At 41.0% G+C, this 22,644-nt stretch overlaps 2 protein-coding genes across 2 annotated transcripts in view; one reads left to right on the top strand and one right to left on the bottom strand.

Annotated features, from left to right (window-relative positions):
• LOC308292303 (uncharacterized protein) overlaps window positions 1-8,236 on the bottom strand; it is a gene marked incomplete at both ends in the record, with an annotated part of 35,805 nt that extends 27,569 nt beyond the window's left edge. Inside the window, 2 exons of the mRNA XM_080734620.1 lie at window positions 1,916-2,797; window positions 7,213-8,236. Of these exons, the coding sequence (XP_080590746.1) occupies window positions 1,916-2,797; window positions 7,213-8,236 (1,906 nt within the window). The remainder of the gene's footprint in view (window positions 1-1,915; window positions 2,798-7,212) is intronic.
• LOC308292879 (GTPase IMAP family member 8-like) overlaps window positions 1-22,644 on the top strand; it is a gene marked incomplete at both ends in the record, with an annotated part of 407,153 nt that overhangs the window by 375,295 nt on the left and 9,214 nt on the right. The gene's annotated exons all lie outside the window — the stretch shown is intronic.

A 22,644-nucleotide genomic window follows, 5' to 3' on the forward strand; every position in this document is an offset into this window, starting at 1 on the left:
ACATCATATCACAAATATGGTTTAATAAACTATCATTCTGTATTAATGATTTTTTATTCAATTCTATTCAAAGAAGAATGTTGTAAGAATGTTTTCATGTTCAGTAATATTGCCAAAGCATCGTAATCCTGACACGCCCGGTATAAAGATGTATGAATACATGTGAGAGTGAATTACAAACATTAATCATTGTTAACTCCCAGCTCCCCTCAAAACAGTCCATATATTTGACAAATGCTATAATGATATATAACAAGACGCGGGGGAACGTTCTGGCTTTATTTTTCATATAAGCAAGTGTGGGTGTTGGAAGTCCAATGATCTTGAAAGCAATATGGGTAATACTGTAAAGTTTGTTTCTGTTAGGCATGGACAGTATAGTGAAGAAACATGCAATACCACAGAACAGGTTGAATAAAAAATCTTTTTTACAGTAATAACAGAAGATGAGGGGCAACAGATGATCTTAACTTTCAGATTACATGACGTATTTGCTGAAAATGTTTATGGATAGATGTAATGTGTTGATCTGACAAACCTAAGTTTATAGTCCAAAGTGAGTCCAAGATACTGTACGTGTAACTGTCAACCTGTTCTACTGTTTTACCATGAATAAGGAGTCGGTTAAGTACAGTGTGGGTTGTTTGAATGACCAGTTATTTTGTTTTGTCGACATTCAACTCTAAATACTGTCTGCGCACCACCGTGTAAAATGAGAGATGGTGTTCTGGAAGTCTGTAATAGAGTTTTTGTCATGAAGCAATCTGAGAATGGCAGTGTCATCAGAGTATTTAAAGTAGGTGATGTTGGTGGGTGAAAGGCTAATAAAGTAATCGGGCGGCCGAGCTTCTAGTTGTGTATAATGTGTAGAGGAAGGAACTGAGGACACAACCCTGAGGGGCAACTGCGTTAGTAACTGTTGATGAGAATGATGAATCCTGCCTGCCCTGCAGCTGTGCAATTGTGTCCCCCGGCCATTGGGGGTGCAGTGTGTCTGCGGTTTGGAGTGTAGTTCTAGTCCTTGCTGTACAACTAGATGGAAAAAAGAGTGCTGACAGAACACTTAACACTTTAAGAGAATGGTGTCATTTCCTGGTAAACTTCTTTAAGGAGGTTAGACGTGAAAGCATCAAAAGTCACATTGTGAGAAATGGGCCATGGGAAGTTCCCACCACTCTGCTGTGGCGGAGCTTGAGAGCTTTTCCTCAGCAATGATGTGGGTCAATTCACAGCTCTCAACCACAACCGCAGAGTCAAGCCGTTTATCTGTTTATCTATCTATTTATCTATCTATTTATCTATCTTATATCGTTGCTGTCGGGTTGAATGTCCAAAACAGTTACCTTTCAGGATTCAAATTTCACAAAGCTGAGTGTCCACTCAGCAATCAGATTTTGCCTATGTGGCCGTCTTTTTGCAATGGTTTTCAATGGGAACGGCTTTCTGTGTGCTGCGCACACACAGTGTATTTTAGCATTCTATGAGACAGTGCTTTTCCTGTGATCTGTTTGTTTAAAAAAGAAAGAGAGAGGGGGTTCTCTCTCTTTCTCTCTCTCTCTCTCTCTCTCTCTCTCTCTCTCTCTCTTTCTTCAATTCAACAAGAAAGAACAAGAAAACACGTGTGCATCGCCAAAGCAAAAGTGGAACAAAACAAACAAAAAATACAGTTTAGATTCTCAACCTCTATATCTGTGTCTCAGACAAGGCAGTCTCTTGACTGGTGGTCCCTGGGTTTGTGGAGGTGTTGGTCTGAGGCAGCTCTTCAGCAAAGGCTTTCTCCAACACTTTCAGGACAGACCTGCGAAACACATCACGTATAACAGTGGGTTCAGGCAGCTGTTGAGAAATGCCAGGCTGACACCTACGGGTAACCAAATGCAACCAAACGGATAAACCACATTATCCAGCATTTCACTGTCCTTGAGGAGATTCACCAACAGAATTTGTTCCATGATGTGAAAGGGGGCCCAGCATAGGAAAAAAGCTGTGATAACAGCTGCTATGATTTTGAAGGGGCGACCTGATTGGCTGGCCAGCGAGTGATACCTCCTGAGCCGGTAGATGATGACGGAATAGCAGGAGACGATGACGGTGAAAGGGACCACGAATCCCAAGAGGAAGCGAGTGATGATCAGGGCCGCAAGTCGAAACTTCCACAATTGCATCGCTGCAGGTTTACTGTAGTCATCGGTGAGTGCATAGTTGTCAAAGCATTCAATGGAGTCCTTATCACGGAAGGAGGGGCGTGTGTCCATAAAGATGATGTAGGGGGAGCTAAGAGCCAAGGCCAGAACCCAGAGACAAAGACTCACACAAGATGCCTTTCTGACACTGCGGTGGTTCTTGGCCCACACTGGCCACACCACACATACACATCTGTCAACACTGATGACCATCAGAATGAAGACGCTGACATACATGTTCATGTAGAGAAGGGTAGGGTACAATTTGCACATGAATTTACCAAAAGGCCAGTGGTAGTCCATAGCTGTTTGTGTGATGACCAGGGGCAGAGAAGCTGTGAAGAGGAAGTCGGCCACGGCGAGGTTGAGATACCAAACGATGTTGATGGTTTTCTTCATTTTGAAGCCTGTCACCCAGATGACAACACCGTTCCCCAACACACCGAGCACAAAGACCAGGCTGTAAATGGTGAGAGACGCGATCTTGAGGGATTTGTAGAGTTCATCTCTGAACTCCTCATTGTCTTCCCAAAAAGAGCCATTTCCACCAGACAGATCCATGGTTTCATTGTGATAGACAGCAGTTGTGGTCATAATCTCCATCGTCCTAAAACCTAAAATAACAAAACAAAGGTAGGCTATGTGCTTTCTTATGATTTCTTAATGGTCTTACAGGTGCACTAGGTGATTTTATTATGTTAAAATAAGTATAAAACTTTATATTCTGATAGTAATCATTGCTCAAGACCCTGATGCTAGATAGTTGAGTGTGGAGGTCAGGACGATTCGGGAGTCCCAAGTTGGTGTTGGCTAGACCACACTCTCGGATTGCAACGCAGCAACTCATTGCTATAGAGTGTTTGTTCAGAAACATGGGTCTCCCGGTCTCTCCTTATTTTTAGGTCGGGATAGCAATAGACCGTTTGTCAGCCTTCTGATTCGTCCCTGAGACTCCCTGACTGGCCAACCAGAAAAAATCATTCACTTTTTGCTATCGGGGGTGGAGTTGTGCAGTGAGAGAATGTTGCTTCAGGCTTTCAACAACGGTCCGCTCTGCGCGGCACAGAGAGCGTGCAGTACGGCGGCGCGAGGTGATAGTGATTTCGCTCATTATAATGAATAAGCTTCAACAAACTAGTTCACATGGACCTTATCAATGTAACTAAGAGTTTTGATTGGGTACATATATTTTAAATGGGCAGAATTACGAAAGCCAGCCTATTATGTGAGGAGAACTACAGTATAGGCTGGCTGTCATTTTCCTACCCAAAATGCACTGCGCTTTCTCTTTCTATTTATCTTCTCTGTCTGATCCAGAGGATTAAACTAATTAAAACATATATTTTCGGGGGAAAACTACTGTTTTGCTATGTAACTACTGTACTTTTTTCTTCCCTTTTTATTAATATTATTATTATCACGTAGATGTGTTTTTTTTGGTACTTTATATAGCTGTAATGAGGCTATGAACAATCTTTTTTCCCCATCCACTTCCACTATAAAATAATCTGCAATGGTGATTCTGTCCCACTGGGATTAAACAAATTAAAACATATATTTTCGGGGGAAACCCCCTGTTTTGCAATGTAACCACTGTACCTTTGTCTTCCCTTTTTATTAATATCACCTAGATGTTTTTCCTTTGGTACTTTAAATTGCAATAATGAGGCAATGAAAATACCCTCTCCCCCCATTAACTGCCACTATAAAAACAATCTGCCCAGGGTCATTTGTACCACCATAGTAACAGGGCAGAATGGGGCGGGATTTGCAAATGAGAGAATTGTATCCAATCAGCAGAGAGAACTATTACAGTATACAGTGTATACAAGTGATGACACAAAGTAATGAGTAGAGAAAATTGGAACTGGAACACAATAAAATTGATAAATGCATTCTCGCTTCTGACCTAAAAATGAATTTTCTGTTTACTAAAGAACCGGAGAGACTGGGAGCCCCCTGTTACTGAACAAACACTCTATAACATTGATTACTATCACAAAATAGAGCTTTAACTTTCTCACAAAGAACGCTATGTTTTAAAAGGAATACCACTTACTGTACACTGCCTGCATGTATGACTTCATAAACATAAATACAGTTACTTAGGGTGTGGGTGATATACTGTATTTATGCCAGTTAAAATAGGATTTCTACATGGCTCTATTCCCATATAGTCGGGGGATATCTTAAAAAGTCCTGGAATAAATTCCTTACCAAAACATTTCTTCACCAATGTGTTTGTAAAGGTGTCTAGTAACACATCTCACAAAGACTGAAATTCAGTTTCCCTAGGAAAATCTTTGACAGCTAGGGTAATTCTGGGTCTCATTCACTCACTATACACTAATACTATAGGGGAAAAAATCCCTCCCAAAAAATATGCCTTAAGTGGGATGTGAGGGGTCTAACTAGGTGTTTTTAATTATTCTGAATCCATTGCAAGCATTTGTTTTGCACAAAAAAACATTCATTGGGCTAAAAACAACCCATAGAATGATGGTTTAGTGATGAGTCATCACTTTTCACAGTGGTATGGGGGTCCATTTCTAGCCCAAGGAATGTTTTTGGTGCAGAACAAATGCTTGCAATGGATTCAGAATAATTAAAAACACCTAGTTAGACCCCTCACATCCCACTTAAAGCATATTTTTTGGGAGTGATTTTTCCCCCTATAGTATAGTGTATAGTGAGTGAATGAGACCCAGAATTACCCTAGCTGTCAAAGATTTTCCTAGGGAAACTGAATTTCAGTCTTTGTGAGATGTGTTACTAGACACCTTTACAAACACATTGGTGAAGATTTTTTTTGGTAAGGAATTTATTCCAGGATTTGACACTATTTCTAAAGATATCCCCCGACTAATAGCAATCATTGCTACAAATAATCTGGCTGTATGAAAACAGAATAGATACCTGCTATGATGTGTTGAGGTGAAGTGTCTTCTTCAAACTGTGGTCAGTGAATGCTGAGGAGCTCACATATATCTGCGTGTCTGACGTCATGTCAGACACAGATATATCGTATGCATATATGCAGATATATGCAGATGTATGCAGGGGAAAAATAATCAGCAATCATTTGTTATTTATAATATAACTATAAAATAAAAATGGTTGTAAAAAATATAAAATATAATAATAATAGTAGTCAGTCTATCAAATAAATACAAACGAAAGGGTCCCAAGAGTTAATGGTACCACAGCCCGGTCTGTTTAAGAAGACTGGAAGATTTTCACTCCTTGTTCATACTGAATTTCCCCCTTGGGATAATAAAGGTATCTATCTATCTATCTATCTATCTATCTGTCATGGGGCAAGACCAAGAAAATGACATATTGGAGTCATCTGGATGTGCAAATTGTGGTTGCTATACTGCTATACTTAAAAAAAAGGAAGAAAAAAAAAAAAAGGAAAAAGCCGATACCGTAAATCACCTTTCTTTCCATTTTTGTGTCTACAGGGAGTAGGCCTACAGTATAGATACCTTTATTATCCCAAGGGGGGAAATCAGTCGCCCAAAGGCAGCATATCCTTTGTAGATACACTCCTAGTGATTGAAATTAATTGATTGATTGATAGATATTGATCGATTGAGTCTTCAAACTACACTCCTTGTACAACTAGATGGAAAAGAGCACTGACAAAACACTACACACTTCAAAAGAATGGTGTCATTTCCTGCCTCTATCTGGTTTGGTTAACCTCTTTAAGGAGGTTAGACATAAAAGCATAACATTTCACATTGTGAGAAATGGGCCATGGGAAGTTCACTTCACTCTGCTGTGGCGGAAAGTATTTCCTCAGCAATGACATGGATCAATTCACAACGGAGTCTAGCGGTTTGAATCCACCGTGGTGCATCTGGCTTTGTCGAGTGTCGAATTAACAATGACCTCATAAACAGATTTACTATTAGTCTATGTCACTTAGTCCAGTGATACTACACATTTTATAAATGTAAGGACCCCCATTAGTACACTGACCCCTATTGGTTCAATTTTGTATCTCTGGGACCCCAATAGACTGTATAATACTCAGTATAAATTGAACTCAGAGTGTACAAATGACACTCTCAGAGCTACAGTCCCATAAGGGTCCATTAGGACCCCTGGTGGTCCCCTGACCCTATGTTGAGAAGATTAATATAGCATAAGGGGTGAGAGGAGTTGAAAAGAAGACTTTTTTTTTAACCCATTTAGGCCTACAGGTATGTAAGTCCGATTTGAAAATTACCAACTGTTTTACTGGAAAAAGTATTACTCAGCATCTGTATCAGCTAGAAACAAAATTCCAAAACTATTTGATAGCTTACACCTTTGGCTTTTCATAGAAAATAACAGAAAAAAGCATACTTTACTACATACTGTACATGTACTGTAATAAACAAAAATGTGTTCCCGGCCTGAGGGGTAATACACTTTAATGTGTAACCCGTCCATAATGAAGAAAATACAAGACAGTATATTACAAAATGAATGGTCATGAGCGGAGATTAGGTGATTGTTCGTGATAACAGCTTTATTGTCACATCACAGGTTTACAGGTGCAAAGAAGTGAGTGAAATTATTTTCTTCATACAAGTTCCAACAGAACCGTTTTTTATTTTATTATATTTTTGCTACTCTTTCTGCATGTTTAATGATACATGTTCTCAAAGCATTGGGATGTCAAAGTATAGCCTACACATTTTGTGACAATGTATGTCTATTATAACATGAAACATTTCCCATTTTGTACATGCAGTATGTGCAAGAAAATCATATTAACAATCATATAACAATTATATTCTGTGGGTTTAATTGAAATTGTTCTGTGTTGTTCAGAGGCCCAATTCGATTAGAATTTGGGATTTATTGGACGTTCAATGTGTTCATGATTTTTTTAATGTGTGATAATGTGTAGCGATTTGTGTGAATTTTGGACGAAATCTGTAAGCTAACGAAAAGTGTCTTTTGAGGAATCCGGGGAAAATACACGTTTATACTTCTGCTACTACCAGTGCCTCAGACAATGCAGTCTCTTTACTGGTGGTCCCCGGGTCTGTGGAAGTGTTGGTCTGAGAAAGCTCTTCACTGAAGGCTTTCTCCAACACTTTCAGGATAGACTTACGAGCTACGTCCTTGAAATCCTGACCCATGAACACGTACAGCAGCGGGTTCAGGCAGCTGTTGATAACTGTCAGGCTGACAGCTATGGGTGTCCCAATGCTGACCACATTATCCAGTAGTTTACTGTCATCTCTGAGATTCACCAACTGAATTGGTTGGATGATTTGATAGGGCCCCCAGCACAGGAAAAAAACTGCGATAACAGCTGTGATGATTTTGAAGGGCCGCCCTGATTGGCTGGCTAGGGAGCGATTCCTTCTGAGACGGTAGATGATGACAGAATAGCAGGAGACGGTGACGGTGAAAGGGACCACGAATCCCATGAGGAAGCGAGTGATGATCAGGGCCCCAAGCTGAAACGTCCACAACTGCTTCTCTGCGGGTGTACTAGGGTAGTCACCAAAGAAGCACCCAATGATGTCCTTATCACGTAATGACGGCCGAATGGTCCTAAATATGAAGTATGGGGAGCTGAAAACTAAGGCCAGCAGCCAGACACCCAGACTCACATAAGACGCATTTCTGACACTGCGGTGGTTCTGGGCCCACACTGGCCACACCACACATACACATCTGTCAACACTGATGACCATCAGAATGTAGACGCTGGCAAACATGTTTGTGATGAGAACGGTACTGTTCAGTTTGCACATGAATTTGCCAAAAGGCCATTGGTCGTCCAGAACTATTTGTGTGATGGTCAGGGGCAGGAATGCTGTAACGAGGAAGTCGGCCACGGCGAGGTTGAGATACCAAACAGTGCTGATGGTTTTCTTCATTTTGAAGCCTGTCACCCAGATGACAACACCGTTCCCCAACACGCCGAGCACAAAGACCAGGCTGTAAATGGTGAGAGACACAATCTCGAAGGATTCCTTGAGTCCATTCTTGTCAACCTTGGTTTCATTGTGAAAGGCAGCAGTTGTGGTCGTTAGCTCCATTGTCCTAAAACGTATTAGAACAAAACAAAAGTACATGCTTTGTTTTACCAGAACATTTCTCAATTGTTTTAATTTCTTCCTGCATATGGTACAGTAAGACTCCATTATCATTAATAATGTCCTAGATCTGTGGTTCTCAACCTGTGGTACATGTACCACTGGTGGTACTTGAGCCCCCCTCTGGTAGTACTCAGAGGAGTCTCCCAAAAAAGAAGAAAAAAAGACAAAAGTGGAGTGAAATATTAATTATGCTACAGGTAGTTCTCAATGTACAGTACGTCTCAATGTCTGTCTCAGTGTCTGACCTCAAAGTATGTCTCAGTGTCTGACCTCAATGTCTGTCAAAGTGTCTGACCTCAAAGTCTGTCTCAGTAGTGGCGTTTCCATAAACTTAATCGAATTAGGGAAGCGAATTATCATAAATACGCATTAAGACAAAGCAAATTTAGCATGTTTCCATTTGCGGGTGTCATTCGAATTAGCGACGTCGCAAGAGTTGATTGGGCTGATTTTTTTCAGACCGAACCTGAGCACTGCACCGTCTGCACGTCTGACTGCTGTCACTCGGTCGCTGTCTAGTAGTGGGAAGAAGGGATTATCAGTCGTCATCATCATGGCCCCAAATAACTTTTAAATATATTACAATTGGCGACGAGACTCTTACGAAATTGGCAAGAGTTCCTCTCAATACATAAAGCTACCGATTCACCGGGAAAACCGCAGTCACGTCGTTGCACAGTGGAAGTTTCAGCGTCCTCTGGAAGGTCAGGTGGCCGATCTGCAAGCTCACAACGCGGCGCGGAGACGTGGATGCGAGCTGCTGTGCCTGTGAGCTTGTAGATTGGGCACTTCAGGCACGCAACACCGTGGGATGAGGAAGGGTTCGCTCGCCACCGATGGCTTGAGGTGAAAACGGGAGGAATTTACACATGGTCCGTGTCACTCCGTGTGTAACAAACAACAGGTTTGTTTTGTGGGCTAACGCTATACCATGGACAAAGTGGCAGGGGAAATGGACCTAGAACGTCATACTTTATTCAAATGTATTGTCTGACCCGTTTCCATTCACTTTTGCGCATTTAGTTTATTCGATTAAGCCTCAAAATCCTCCTCCTCCAAGCGGATAATCTTTTTTGCGGATAATGAAAGTTTATTCACATTTTGAAGTGTTTCCATGAAAACATTTTGCGACTAAGCTGTTAATGCGCAAAAAGTGGCTTTATGGAAACGCCACTTGTGTCTGTGGCATTGTGTGACAACTGCAGGAGTTAGGACTGTAATATGATGATGAAAATGTAGTAAAATGTAGACCCTGTGAATATGTGCGCATGTGACAAAATACAAATTAAGTTATTAAAAAAAATAAAAAAAAAATTCTATCGGTTACACACTCCATGAAGCTTTGAATTTCATGGTGATGTTTTAGTTTTTATTGCATTCCTAAGCCAATAATTTGATCATTATGGTGGTACATGGAGAGACAGCTATTGTCTGAGGTGGTATACTTGGTTTAAAAAGGTTGAGAACCACTGTCCTAGATACAGTTGATAAATCATTTCACACAGTAACATTTACAACCCATAATTAATACCGGGTGCAAGTTATATATAGTTTTTTTGGTTAAAATAAGTGTTGATAATTCTATATTCCATTAGCAATCGTTGCCTTGAATTCTCTAGATTTTTAAAAAATAAGGAGAATACATACCTCTTCATGTGTTGAAGTGATGTCAGCCACAGAAGTGTCTTCTTCAAACTGTGGTTAGTGGATGCTGAGGAGCTCTTATCTCTATGAAGGGCTGATGAAATTGTCTGACGTCTATATTTATATAATACGTACTGCACAGGATTATGAAACCATACTGGCAGTCTTTCATTCTGCGGGAGGAAACTGATTGCAAACAGATGAAAGAGAGACGTATAACTATGTTACACAAGCTGTCAATTTGGTCATCAACTTCCTGTTTAAATGCATCCTTTAGAACAGTGGTTCTCAACCTGTGGGTCGGGACCCCAGAGGGGTCCCCAAAGTATTTTGGGGGGTCCGCAGATGTTTTCTCACTCCACTGTGACAGACCAACATACAGTATAAGTGCACAATTTGAGGACTTAAAATGTCCATTTCCAGGAGGTCTGGGTGGGCCCATGTGTGCACACGGGCTCACCGGCTTGTGCGCATGCATGATGTCTTAACTATTTGGGAGAAAGTTCATTCACTCTCTCACTTCTTGAGTTTGCGCAGAGCTACAAACATAATGAATAGGGGTTTAAAGTAAGTGGTTAAGCTGAACGTCATATCTGCAATATTGCTAAAATAATGCTACTATTGACACGGCTTGCATTTTACTCACCTCAGTTCGACGTGGCTTTTACAAGTAATTTACCACCTTGTTGGGCTGTTGCACACTTTGAGACTGCCGGCAAGTATCCTTATTTTCTTTTTACCAGAACTATACATGCACATGCACATGCACAGGTATGTGTGGATGTTATAATTATTTTTATTTCATTCTGTCTGTAATTGTATTAATATTAAATCAGAAACTTCAAAGATAAATGCTGGGAATTATCCGGTCTCTCTCTCTCTCTCTCTCTCGCTCTCTCTCTCTCTCTCTCTCTCTCGCATGTGCGCACGCACATGCACACGCACACGCACACGCACGCACACACACACACACACACACACACACACACACACACACACACACACACACACACACACACACACACACACGCACACACACGCATGCTGTCGAAGGACATGGCTTTCATATCAGCCTTTCAACCCTGTTAGATTATCATCTTTGTGTTGCTTAAATGCCGGATGCTAAATATTATTTGTGTGGTGTTTAATGCTAAAAGGTGAGAGAAGAGAAATGTACAAACAAGAAAGATCACACAATGAGGACAACATGACGTTGATTAAATGACGAACTTCAGCAAGAAAGTACATAGCTGGTGTATCCTGTACTGGGGTAAGTTCATTACCACACACATCAGGCACACAGATTGCAAGATGCTGCTGCAATGCTGACTTACAGTATATGTGTACACTATTAATGATGAAATAGGATATGTATTAATCGGTTGTTCGGTTAAAGGATATAGATGCATTCATTGGGAGGGTCATTTGAAGTGACAAACAGCTAATGCAGAACGGGGTCATGCTCAAGCTACCTCAACCCTATGTTCCCTCAGCCTTATGTTCCCTCAGCCCTATGTTCCCTCAGCCCTATGTTCCCTCAATTCCAAAATAGACCCCATGTTCCCTCAGCCCTATGTTCCCTCAACCCAAAAATAGACCCTATGTTCCCTCAGCCCTATGTTCCCTCAGCCCAAAATAGACGGTGCCATGGCATTGGTCCGACATCTCATTATTCCGATGTCCCATTAAGGGCGTCTTACTGGGCAAGGTCGCGCCATCTGTCTGGGCCACCAGTCTTGGCTATATATGGATTCTGTTGGTGTGGTTCCCCTAACAGGACTTCATATGGGAATACCCATATTTGGAGACCACACCGGCCACATACAATCCATTTTATGACCATATATGGACCCTGTCTGTAGAACCGGCCACACTGGTTTGACTGACTGACATGTTTGGATAGTATGAGAGTGTAAGTAAACTGCGACCTACGGTCGTAATTAACCAGGTTAGCATTCACCTGTATCATCAGGTTAGCATTCTTCAGGTTAACATTCACCAGGTTAGCATTCACCAGCATCGGCAGGTCAGCATTCGCCAGCCTTCAAAAGGTTAGCATTCACCAGTGGTGTCAGGTCAGAATTCACAGGTTAGCATTCACCAGGTTAGCATTCAACAGCGTCAGCAGGTTAGCATTCACCAGCATCGGACGAATGGGTGTCAGAACAATGAGATGACGAGATGTCGGACCAATGCCATGGCACCGTCTATTTTGGGTTGAGGGAACATAGGGCTGAGGGAACATAGGGCTGAGGGAACATAGGGTCTATTTTTGGTCTGAGGGAACATAGGGCTGAGGGAACATAGGGTCCTATTTTGGGATGAGGGAACATAGGGCTGAGGGAACATAGGGCTGAGGGAACATAGGGCTGAGGGAACATAGGGCTGAGGGAACATAAGGCTGAGGGAACATAAGGCTGAGCGAACATAGGGTTGAGGTAGCTTGAGCATGGACCCATGCAGAACTTGGTCACTCAACCAGAAGGCCTCTTGCACTAAATAATCTGACAGAGTAAAGTCCCGGAATTCATTTTAATCATGTAAAAAACGTATGGAATGGAAAGGATCAAAACCTTTGTTTCTTTAACACATTGGATGCTCACGGCATGCACATGGACATGATGAGTCACTCGCCAAGCACATTGACCAGGCCTTTTAGTAAAACTATGGCTAAACCAAACTGTAACCCTAAACTTTTGTCATCAGTAAAACTATACCTAAACCTAACCTTAACCTCACAGAACTTTTTTAAATTATTATTTATTTTGATAAGGAAAAAATATATGGTGGTCATGACAATAGTTAATCTGAATCATCTTTTTGTCACATCACAGACTTACAGGTGCAAAGAAGTGGGTAAAATTATTGTCTTCATACAAGCTCCAACCGAACCATTTTTATTTTTGCTATCTGTTGACATCCAGCGCCACCATTATTGCTGTAAAAACTGCCGTAAGGTGAAATCTCATCTCTCACGGGACTTCAGGAACCCGTTCGCTTGCATTACACGGAGTGCCCAGCGAATTACATTTTGATCAATCACAAAATTACTGACTGACAGACAGACAATTATAGGCAAGCAAATGCTTAAGAAACTGTAAGGGTGCCTGTGAGGTCAAAACAGCGGTTTGGTTGGTCTCAGGACGTTGTGTAAACACAATCCAATAAAAAAAATACTAACTTTGAAGCTAAAGAAATAACCGCACTAGAATAAAGTCTATCTACTCTGTTAGTTATGAGAGGGCCTGCAAAATCTAGCAACAGGGGCAACCGAAATCTAGCAACAGGTGCAGCTATGAAAGAAATCGACTAAAGCAGGTATGAAGGGGTATGATAAAAGGCAGATTTAACCCTATATGTGTTTTGGTCTGAACGACTCCTTTAAGTCGATCATGATCAGGGCAACGTGTCCCACTGTACAGTAATACATGCTGAATTCCTCATACACAGTAGATAATCAGTCACAGTAATTTTTGTATGAATATTGTTCATATATTATGGAGTTTTTTTTTTTCAGTCTAATCCAAGGGCCTTAATTTGATGCTCTTATGCCCACATGTTATGCAATAATTAAGTGATACCTCCACCATCTTATGCACAATCCTTGTTATGCAAGTCTGGAGCAACATTTTGAGAGAAAGACATTTCTTTGAATTAATCAGTCTAATACAGAAAACTCAGTTTTGGCCTTTTATTTGTGGCTTCAATATGTCATGACAGACAGAGTTAGACTGCCTCCGGGTAAAGATCTAGGGGATTGATTTCCAGACTTATTTTAAGAAGCCAAAAAAGATCCTTGAGCAGCAGCCAGGGAATCAATCTTGTTGGCGAAATGCCGAAATGATCTTACATTTGGGCATTTTGAGAATTATTGATCGTACAGAGGGTCAAATTATCGTACAAATACGATAATTATAATTATCTGGCAACACTGGTGTGTGAGTGTGAGATGGGTGAGGAGGGAGGGACCAGAAGGGGACGGATCACGGCTTGTTCTAAAAGAGACAGCAGACTGGCTGCTACAAGCAAAACAGCCTTGATGGGGCATAAACTGCGGCGGTGGCCACAAGTTCACCAGGAGGGCTATTTAAGCAATATTACACTAGAGGGTGTGCATTAACACGGTTATCTCCAGCCCTTTCTACGGAACTCGCCTGTCGGCTCGTTCCTGCGAAAAGGCTGTCGTGCAGGATAACCGTGTTAATGCAGACCCTCGAGTGTAATATTGCGATTATACAACCCTTAAAAAAAGTCAACTTTATTTCATTGTAATTAAGATATTCGATAGGAATTTGTAATTTTTTTAATGCCACATTTAGCTACTATGTCCCTGAACGTCACATGAAAACCGCTAGCCAGCCGCCTAGCATAGTGTGGGGAGAGAGGAGCGCTTGCTGTCTTTCGTGACCAGCGCAGCTGATTTTTTTACTTGATGAGAGACAGTGCATCTGTGCTCGTTATATGCACGGTTGGACAGCCTGAGAGCCCGACTACCTGTTGTATAATCATGCTTATTTTTTACCGCGCCCATCCCCCAAAATTGCATTACCCGTGTACCGAGACGTAGAATTGCGTAGTTTGTAAACAAAATGCGTGCAGGTTGGCAGGTCTGCGCTTGTATATTTGTTATTTTAAAACAGATATTTCAAAGAAAATGTTGAAACATAACAACACAAATCTTGTATTGGGGTCTCTGGCACAATATATACATTGAGATTTGTATACGTAGGTCACCAGTTCTCTGATATAAAACAATAAAGGATGTGAACTTTAGATTCCTTATTTACAGCTAAGCGTAATTACTAAGCGTGATTACACAATGGTCTTCATTCACAGCAGGGAGGTCCAAACTGTATTGATTTGAAAATGATGTTTGTTTTTTGCGTGTGTCTGTTTTTGAAAAAAGGGAAGGACTGCATAAGTGATTGAATTGAAAATGAATATCTTTATCCATTCTGTCTGATATAAAACAATAAAGACTGTGGACTTTATTCTATAATCTGATTATAAATCTGGTTATTGAGATGAAAGGTCTGTGAACCTCTGCTGTAAACAATCTGAATGCAGGATAAATGTACTTCTCCTTTAAAACCCTGCAAGGCCCAGCTTTAAAGCACTAAAACATAAGTAAAATGCCTGTAATATTTTTTTCGTGATCATTAGAATGTCTAGAACATGTACATGTGTTTATATTGTGAAAAAATGTCCCAAAAAAATGCAAATTAGAGCATGATTTATGATTTATGGCTATAAAACCTTACAAAACATTATTATTTTTTAAACATTACATTTTCCTGTGATTAGGACCCCTACAACACCAGGTGATTTTTTTTTATTAATTTATTTGTTAAGTAGAAATTAATTCGGGTCTTGCAGGGTTAAGAGCAGTGTTTGTTATCAGCCTCTCTCCAGCTCTCTGATATCAAACAATAAAGACGGTGGACTTTATTCCACAATCCTTCCTTCCAGCAGCTTAATGATTACACAATGTTCTTCATTTACAGTCACTTGTCAGTCGTACATGTTGACAATGGAGGACGGAGCTTATAGAGTCTGGACTTGTTTCTTCAAAGACAAACTCTGGAGACTCTAAGAAGGTAAGACTGATCTGACTGTACTATTATGTTCTATTAGTTGTAATCAAGAGTATTAAGTTGTATTATAGCCTATACATCACTTTACTGTATTAATTAACCTTGGGAGGAGAAGTTGATTAAATATGTACAAAAGGTGTACAATGGACAACAACGTGTGTGTGTGTGTGTGTGTGTGTGTGTGTGTGTGTGTGTGTGTGTGTGTGTGTGTGTGTGTGTGTGTGTGTCTTTGACTAATATGACACAAAGTCAAAACAATAAAATAGTTGTTAGTTTTCCTGTCGTCTCTCTCATGATCACCCGCTTCGAACGTTATCAGAACATAGAATGTCCATTATCAGCCTTTATTAACTGCATAGAATGCGCCCATTATGGCCATATTGCCCATACTGAGGAACTCATTATGTTGTTATCAGACATAGTCTCTGTTGATGATGTTCACGTCCCATGGAAAATGCCCATACTCTCGTTCAGGCACTATGTTTTAATCAGACATTCTGTCTGTTGATAATGTAATGTTCTATATAACATCACATCGGCCGATATGTCAGTCACGTGACTGCTGTTTTTTTGGTGCACGAACGAGACGAGACCAAATGACTATCGTAATTAAACATAATATATAAAAAGTGTTTTGTCTCAGATCCAATTTAAAAATGTAACTTCTGTTAAATGTTGGTCACAGTTAAGACAAATGTGAAAGGATGACTTGGCAAAAAGCATTTATTTATCCAAATGGATTACCCAGCATGCACCGCGCATATGCTGGGTGGCTGGCTTGATATTGTATTAATGTCCTACAGTTGTGTTTTATGAAACCCTCATCTCTTGACTCTGTAAAAAATAAGGCGATTTTATGCTTTCCAAGGATGTGCAATGCAAGGACCAACGTTATATTTTGAGTGAATAAAGTAAGCAAAACGATAATATGTTATTTCCTATTTTGAGGACTGACGTCACAGGGCCAGCGTCACGCAGTGGGAGAGTATTTTTTGCAGGTCTTTCAGTCCGAGCGTATAAAAAAAGCAACTGGGTTAAGGTGGAGAGAGCCAATCACAATCTTCCACGGCCTTAAGCCAGTTGCATTTGTCCTACAGTTGACTGAATGACCTGCTATTTCGTCTTCCGCTCTGTGTGTGGACTGTTGGAGGATTGTTTACATCAGGAACAAGAAGCGTGGTGGATTTATGAACGATTCCTGGGTATAAGTCCATTCAGGTAAGATACAATGACGGGGGTTTATGTTGTTACATGTCAGGATGTGTAGTCTGTAATCTGTATGCTTATCTTTGCGACTCACTTAAAGGGACATTCCACTCTCAACAGGGAAACAGCTGGAGCTTCTCTCCACATAAACACACTTGTAACTTCAAACTCCATTTTAACCATGATAGATTCATTAAAAACACCCATTATTATTTTTCTGTTGACTCATATTACCCTCCTATGTGAGCAGGCCGTTTTTTTTTCCCTCATTTATTTTTAATAATTATTTGGGAAAATAGAAAAAAAAAAGGAAACAATAATTATTAAACATCTCCCCCAGCCAGGGAGCTGAGAGAGATGAAGCAGGGACCCCTTAACTGAGAGAGATGAAGCAGGGACCCCTTAACTGAGAGAGAGATGAAGCAGGGACCCCTTAGCTGAGAGAGATGAAGCAGGGACCCCTTAACTGAGAGAGAGATGAAGCAGGGACCCCTTAGCTGAGAGAGAGATGAAGCAGGGACCCCTTAACTGAGAGAGATGAAGCAGGGACCCCTTAACTGAGAGAGAGATGAAGCAGGGACCCCTTAGCTGAGAGAGAGATGAAGCAGGGACCCCTTAACTGAGAGAGATGAAGCAGGGACCCCTTAACTGAGAGAGAGATGAAGCAGGGACCCCTTAGCTGAGAGAGAGATGAAGCAGGGACCCCTTAGCTGAGAGAGAGATGAAGCAGGGACCCCTTAACTGAGAGAGATGAAGCAGGGACCCCTTAGCATGCCTTGAATGCTTTGTTGTCAGTATTAAAGTGATAGGTAAAGCCGCTGTTCTGTACTTCAACAGGGGGTCCGGGGGTCCCCAGAGTTACTACAGGGGGGTCTTCCAAATCTTTGAGTGATAGAAACTTTTGTTTATTAACCACTTGAACCCTAGCGTCCATATTCTGAGAAATCTAGCCAAAAATAGCAGATCTCCTATTTTAGGCAGAGAGCTTTGGTGAATAGGGGAAAAGAGCAGACTAAGTACAGAGTGAAAGCTCAAGTTTATTAATATTGACAGTTCAAGTGGTTAAATATCTGAAAACACAAATTGACATGAAAATACACTGATGATTGTGCTGTCAAACAATGAAACTATATGGAATCTAATCAATCTATGAACAGGTTGTGGGGGTCCCTGCTTCAATCTCTCTCAACTAATGGGTCCTTGGCCTGAAAACGTTGTTTAATCTGTCAATTATTTAAGCAATTAATCAGATTGTGGCATTTGTTTAGCTATTACCTTATACATTCTGATTAAAGAATAGCTACACATTTGTCAGGCTAAATGGTAACCGTGTTCTTTTCAAATAGGTAATTTAAAAATAAATATTCAAGGCATATTTTTAGCAGGGTTCCCACGGTCATGAAATTACTGGAAATATTTTGAAACAGTCCTGGAAGGTCCAGGAGAAATAGCTATGCATTCTTTGAATATTAGAGGCAGAAATTGTGAAAATAGCCGATCTTCATGCTCACAACGTTGCGAGGCGTTGTGAGCATGTAGATCTGCTATTTTCACAATAGAACAGTGTTATACAACATTTCTCAACTCTTTAGTGCTCGTCAGGGTGCCGGGTCCCCAGTAAAAACATGATTATTTCGGGGTCACGGCCTGAAAAGGTTGAGAACCACTGGCATACACTACCTGTCTTTGGGCATTGTGCATAGGAGTAAGCAACATGTTATTGAGCTGAATTATTGTTATATAGTCCTGTATATTGGGTTAAATATTCTGGAAAAGTTTTGGAAATTAATTGGAAAACATTTGTGGGAACCCTGAGTAATGTGTGTGTGTGTGTGTGTGTGTGTGTGTGTGTGTGTGTGTGTGTGTGTGTGTGTGTGTGTGTGTGTGTGTGTGTGTGTGTGTGTGTGTGTGTGTTTGTGTGTGTGTGTATTACTACCAGCGGGGCATCCTGGCCTACCAGTTCAAAGAAAGGCCCAAGAACATTCGCTTCATCGACGAGGAAGATGGCTGCCACGGTGCCCCAGCCCCACAGACCAGCTACGTCACCATCATCCCAGCCAACCCCATAAGCACCAGGTAGGCCTGTCACAATTATTACCAGGGTTCCCACGGTCATGAAATTCCTGGAAATATTTTGAGATTAGAATCATATTTTTCCAGTACTGGAAAAGTTTTGGAATTGATCAAGGCTCCTGGAAGGCCCTGGAAAAATAGCTATGCATTGTCTTTGGTTATTGATTTGGTTAATACCTCTGAAATGGCAAATTAAACATGGGCCAAATTGTCAAATATTAGAGCCAGAAATTGTGAAAATAGCCGATCTACATGCTCACAACGTCTCGCAGCGCAGTTTTGGAAATTAATTGATAAAAAGCTGTGGGAACCCTGTTTTAGTTCTTTAGCACGGTATTAATAGAAATTCCAGCGATTATGTGCCGATTTGATTACGATTACTAAACTAGTAAGACGCCTCAGGGCGACAATTCTTGGCCATCTGGCCAGTGATGTATATCGGACCAGTTACCCATATACTATATGGAGATCCATGTACTGTACGTCCCTTTTATGCCCATACATGGAGATCCCTGTCTGAACCAGCCGCACATAATATGGGCTGTCTTCCTCCACATATGGGCAATTCCATTATGCAGTTCTGTTAGATATGGGCTTAATCAGGAATCTCCATATATGGGCATAAAAGATTCTGGGGAATACCCATATATGGACTTTTACATAGGTGATGTCACCGGATGTATCAAGGGAACCAACCCATATGTAAAAATGTGTACACACACACGTCTACACGGAGATAAGCTGTGACATTTCTCATGGCAACCTTAAGTCGCAATTAGTTGGGGCACTCCAAATTTACACAAACTCTGTTTTTCTCCACAGATGAAGCCCAAACATGCCAGCAAGGTCAACGTTGCGGCTGACTCTGGATTGCCACAGTGACCTCCGAGAGAGCAGCATGGATCTGTCTACAGCAGGATCAGCATGTGCGACCACTGGAGCACTTTTGGACTGAACTCTTTACATTTGGATTTGGTGGACAGATTTGTGGAGTATTTATCTGCAACTGCCTGAGGACAATGAAACAAAATGGACTTCCAGGAGCTGCTCACCAGCTTCTACCGGAATGGAGAGCACCTCCCACGGTCACCAGCCCATTCGCCTATAACTTATTCGCCTTAACAGATTTGGTCCTTTCGCCTGGCCAGGCATTTTGCCTGGCTGCCACGCTGTGGGCAGACAGACAGACAGGTAGACAGACAGACAGACAGACAGACAGACAGACAGAATTTGGCACAGAGCAGAGGAGCGCGAACCAGACACAGAACGTTTGTGCTTGCACCCACCCATCTTACAAACCTTCTTCACCATAATAAAGCAGCAGTAGTAGGCTATCTTCCAAATCAAATTGTATGATGTATATATCAGGAGGACATCATGTCATGACTCATGACCTTGCGCAGCAGTGCACGTATCAATTAATTAATTATTTAGACACTGATTCCAAAGCTCTAATCTGTATAGTCTGCTCAATTCTGCTGTAAACATAATGTTGGCCTTCGTTCCATTTTGGGGGCTGGGCGGCCAACAAAGTAAATCGTCACTGTCGGGCAGAAACCTTGTATCTCCAAGTTTCAAATGTGTACATTTTTTCGCAAAGCCCTGCTTCATCAAACAAGGCTGTCGCACAAAAGTAGTGAAAACAGCCGATCTACAAGCACACAACGCCTCTTTAATTACTTTATTAAATGATAAATACAAAACAAACGGTTTTCTACCCGACAACGACAAATTATAACTCAAGTAATTGGCCCACTGGCTTGTCACTTGTCATGATCTGAAATGGCAAATCTTTGAGTAGCAGCAGCGCTATGGAGAGAGATCTCTCTCTATAGCGCGCAATTAGGGCCTCTCCAACTATTTTTCCCGGGCTGAATCAGGGGCCCAGCACGTCCCTGGTTCTCAACCTGTGGGTCAGTACTCTGTTAACTGTTACTCTTGTTGCATCGAGGGCAGACGTTTTGAAAATGGTGCATTATCTTGTGGAAGAATACATGGAAAATATATATATAAGCTGTATCACAATACACAATCTTATCACGATTCTTTCTCATGTTGGTTTTTATGTTTATCTTTCAAGTTACTTAACAGTCAACCTCCTACAAGATAACAAAAAATAAAAGGGAAAAAGGATGAGGTTTGACAACTACTGATTTAGACGAAATTGCTAATTCTCTGTATTAACAATTCAACATGCATTGTATCACGATATATACTGTATATAATATATCTGAAGAGGCGTATCAACGATATGTATCACCAAATGCCAATTGTCTTTGTAAGCTTCAGGTGGTTGTTATGGTAACGCCTGCTGTCAATCAAATTGTTGCCTTCATCTGTCAATCACTGTTGGTTTTCGACCGTGTTATGCTGTGCTGGTGCTTTTGTTTTAAGATCTTTTGCATGTTACTGTTTTTGTATCAATAAATGATTTTTCATATCCAACTTAATATCTACTCTCTGGACTTACTAACCACACACTACATGCGTGTATGTTTTATGCTTGTTGCCCGCAGTAGGGCTTATTGGTAAGCCGTGAGTCAGATGATAAACCTTTGTGCTGTATACAGTATGTCTGCTTTACAGTAACAATTAGTGTGCTATTACATAGTAATAATGCAGTGATACAACTAAGCAGTTAAAATTAGCCAAAAATAGCAGATCTACAAGCTCACAATGCCTCGCGCTGCGAGGCTGTGTGAGTTTGTAGATCGGCTATATTCGGCAAAGAGTTTCGTGTCGTGGAGAAAAAGAGCAGACCAAGTACAGAGTGAAAGGTCAAGTTTATTAAGTATTGACGGTTCAAGTGGTTACAGTAAATACTCTGATGATTTTGCTGTCAAATAATGGAACTATGGAATCACTGAAAAGGTTATAGGGGTCCCTGCTTCATTTCTCTCTCAACTAAAGGGTCCTTGGCCTGAACACATTGAAGACCTCTGCTGTAGAGCTCTGTAGACCCTGATATTAGATAGGTGATAGTGGAGGGTTTAGCACACAACACTGTAGAGCTCTGTAGACCCTGATGTTAGATAGGAGGGTGTGGAGTCTATGGTTATCATTCACTATAGGTTATCATTCACCATCGTCGGCAGGTTAATATTCACCAGTGTCAGCAGTTAATCATTCACCAGCGTCGGCAGGTTAGCATTCACCAGCCTCGGACTAATGGGACATCGGACTAATAACATTAAAAAACGCTGCACGCCCCATCTACTGTATCTGTTAATAGACTGAATGTCCTTTTGGACATTAGGATGTCCTAACCCTAACCCTAACCCTGTCCGCCGTCTGTCTGCACTGATACTAAACAGTGTCACCACCCACCACCATGGTAATAGCCGCATACTGAAACAATGCACAAATTATATTTGTCATGACTGACATCACTGATACTAAACAGTGCCCAAAATGACTGACATCACAGAGTTGTCACAGACTGGCATGGGCACAGAACACCAAATATGGGCATAACAGAGAGCCAGATATAGATACAATGGGTATTACACAACTTTATCTGAGCTTTATGAAGTTTATAATGAAGTTCATAGTGTATAATGACATCTTATCATAAATACATAAAACTTAATGAAGTTCTTTCTTTCTTTCTTTTTCCTTTATTAATTCAGGGGAGCCCATTGAGAGCAAGCTCTCTTTTTCAAGGACACCCTGATCACATCATAAAAAACCACACAAGCAATGTAAAATACAATAGACAATCAAACCACAGTATAACGTTACAGATGCAGGAAGTACATAACATATAATATAGTTCTTACACAAAACATGTGCATTCACTATGTAGTGTGCCCTCAAGGAGCACTTTAAATG

This window comes from Nannobrachium achirus (assembly GCF_963921795.1).
Source record: "Nannobrachium achirus genome assembly, chromosome: 10".
NCBI lineage: Eukaryota > Metazoa > Chordata > Actinopteri > Myctophiformes > Myctophidae > Nannobrachium > Nannobrachium achirus.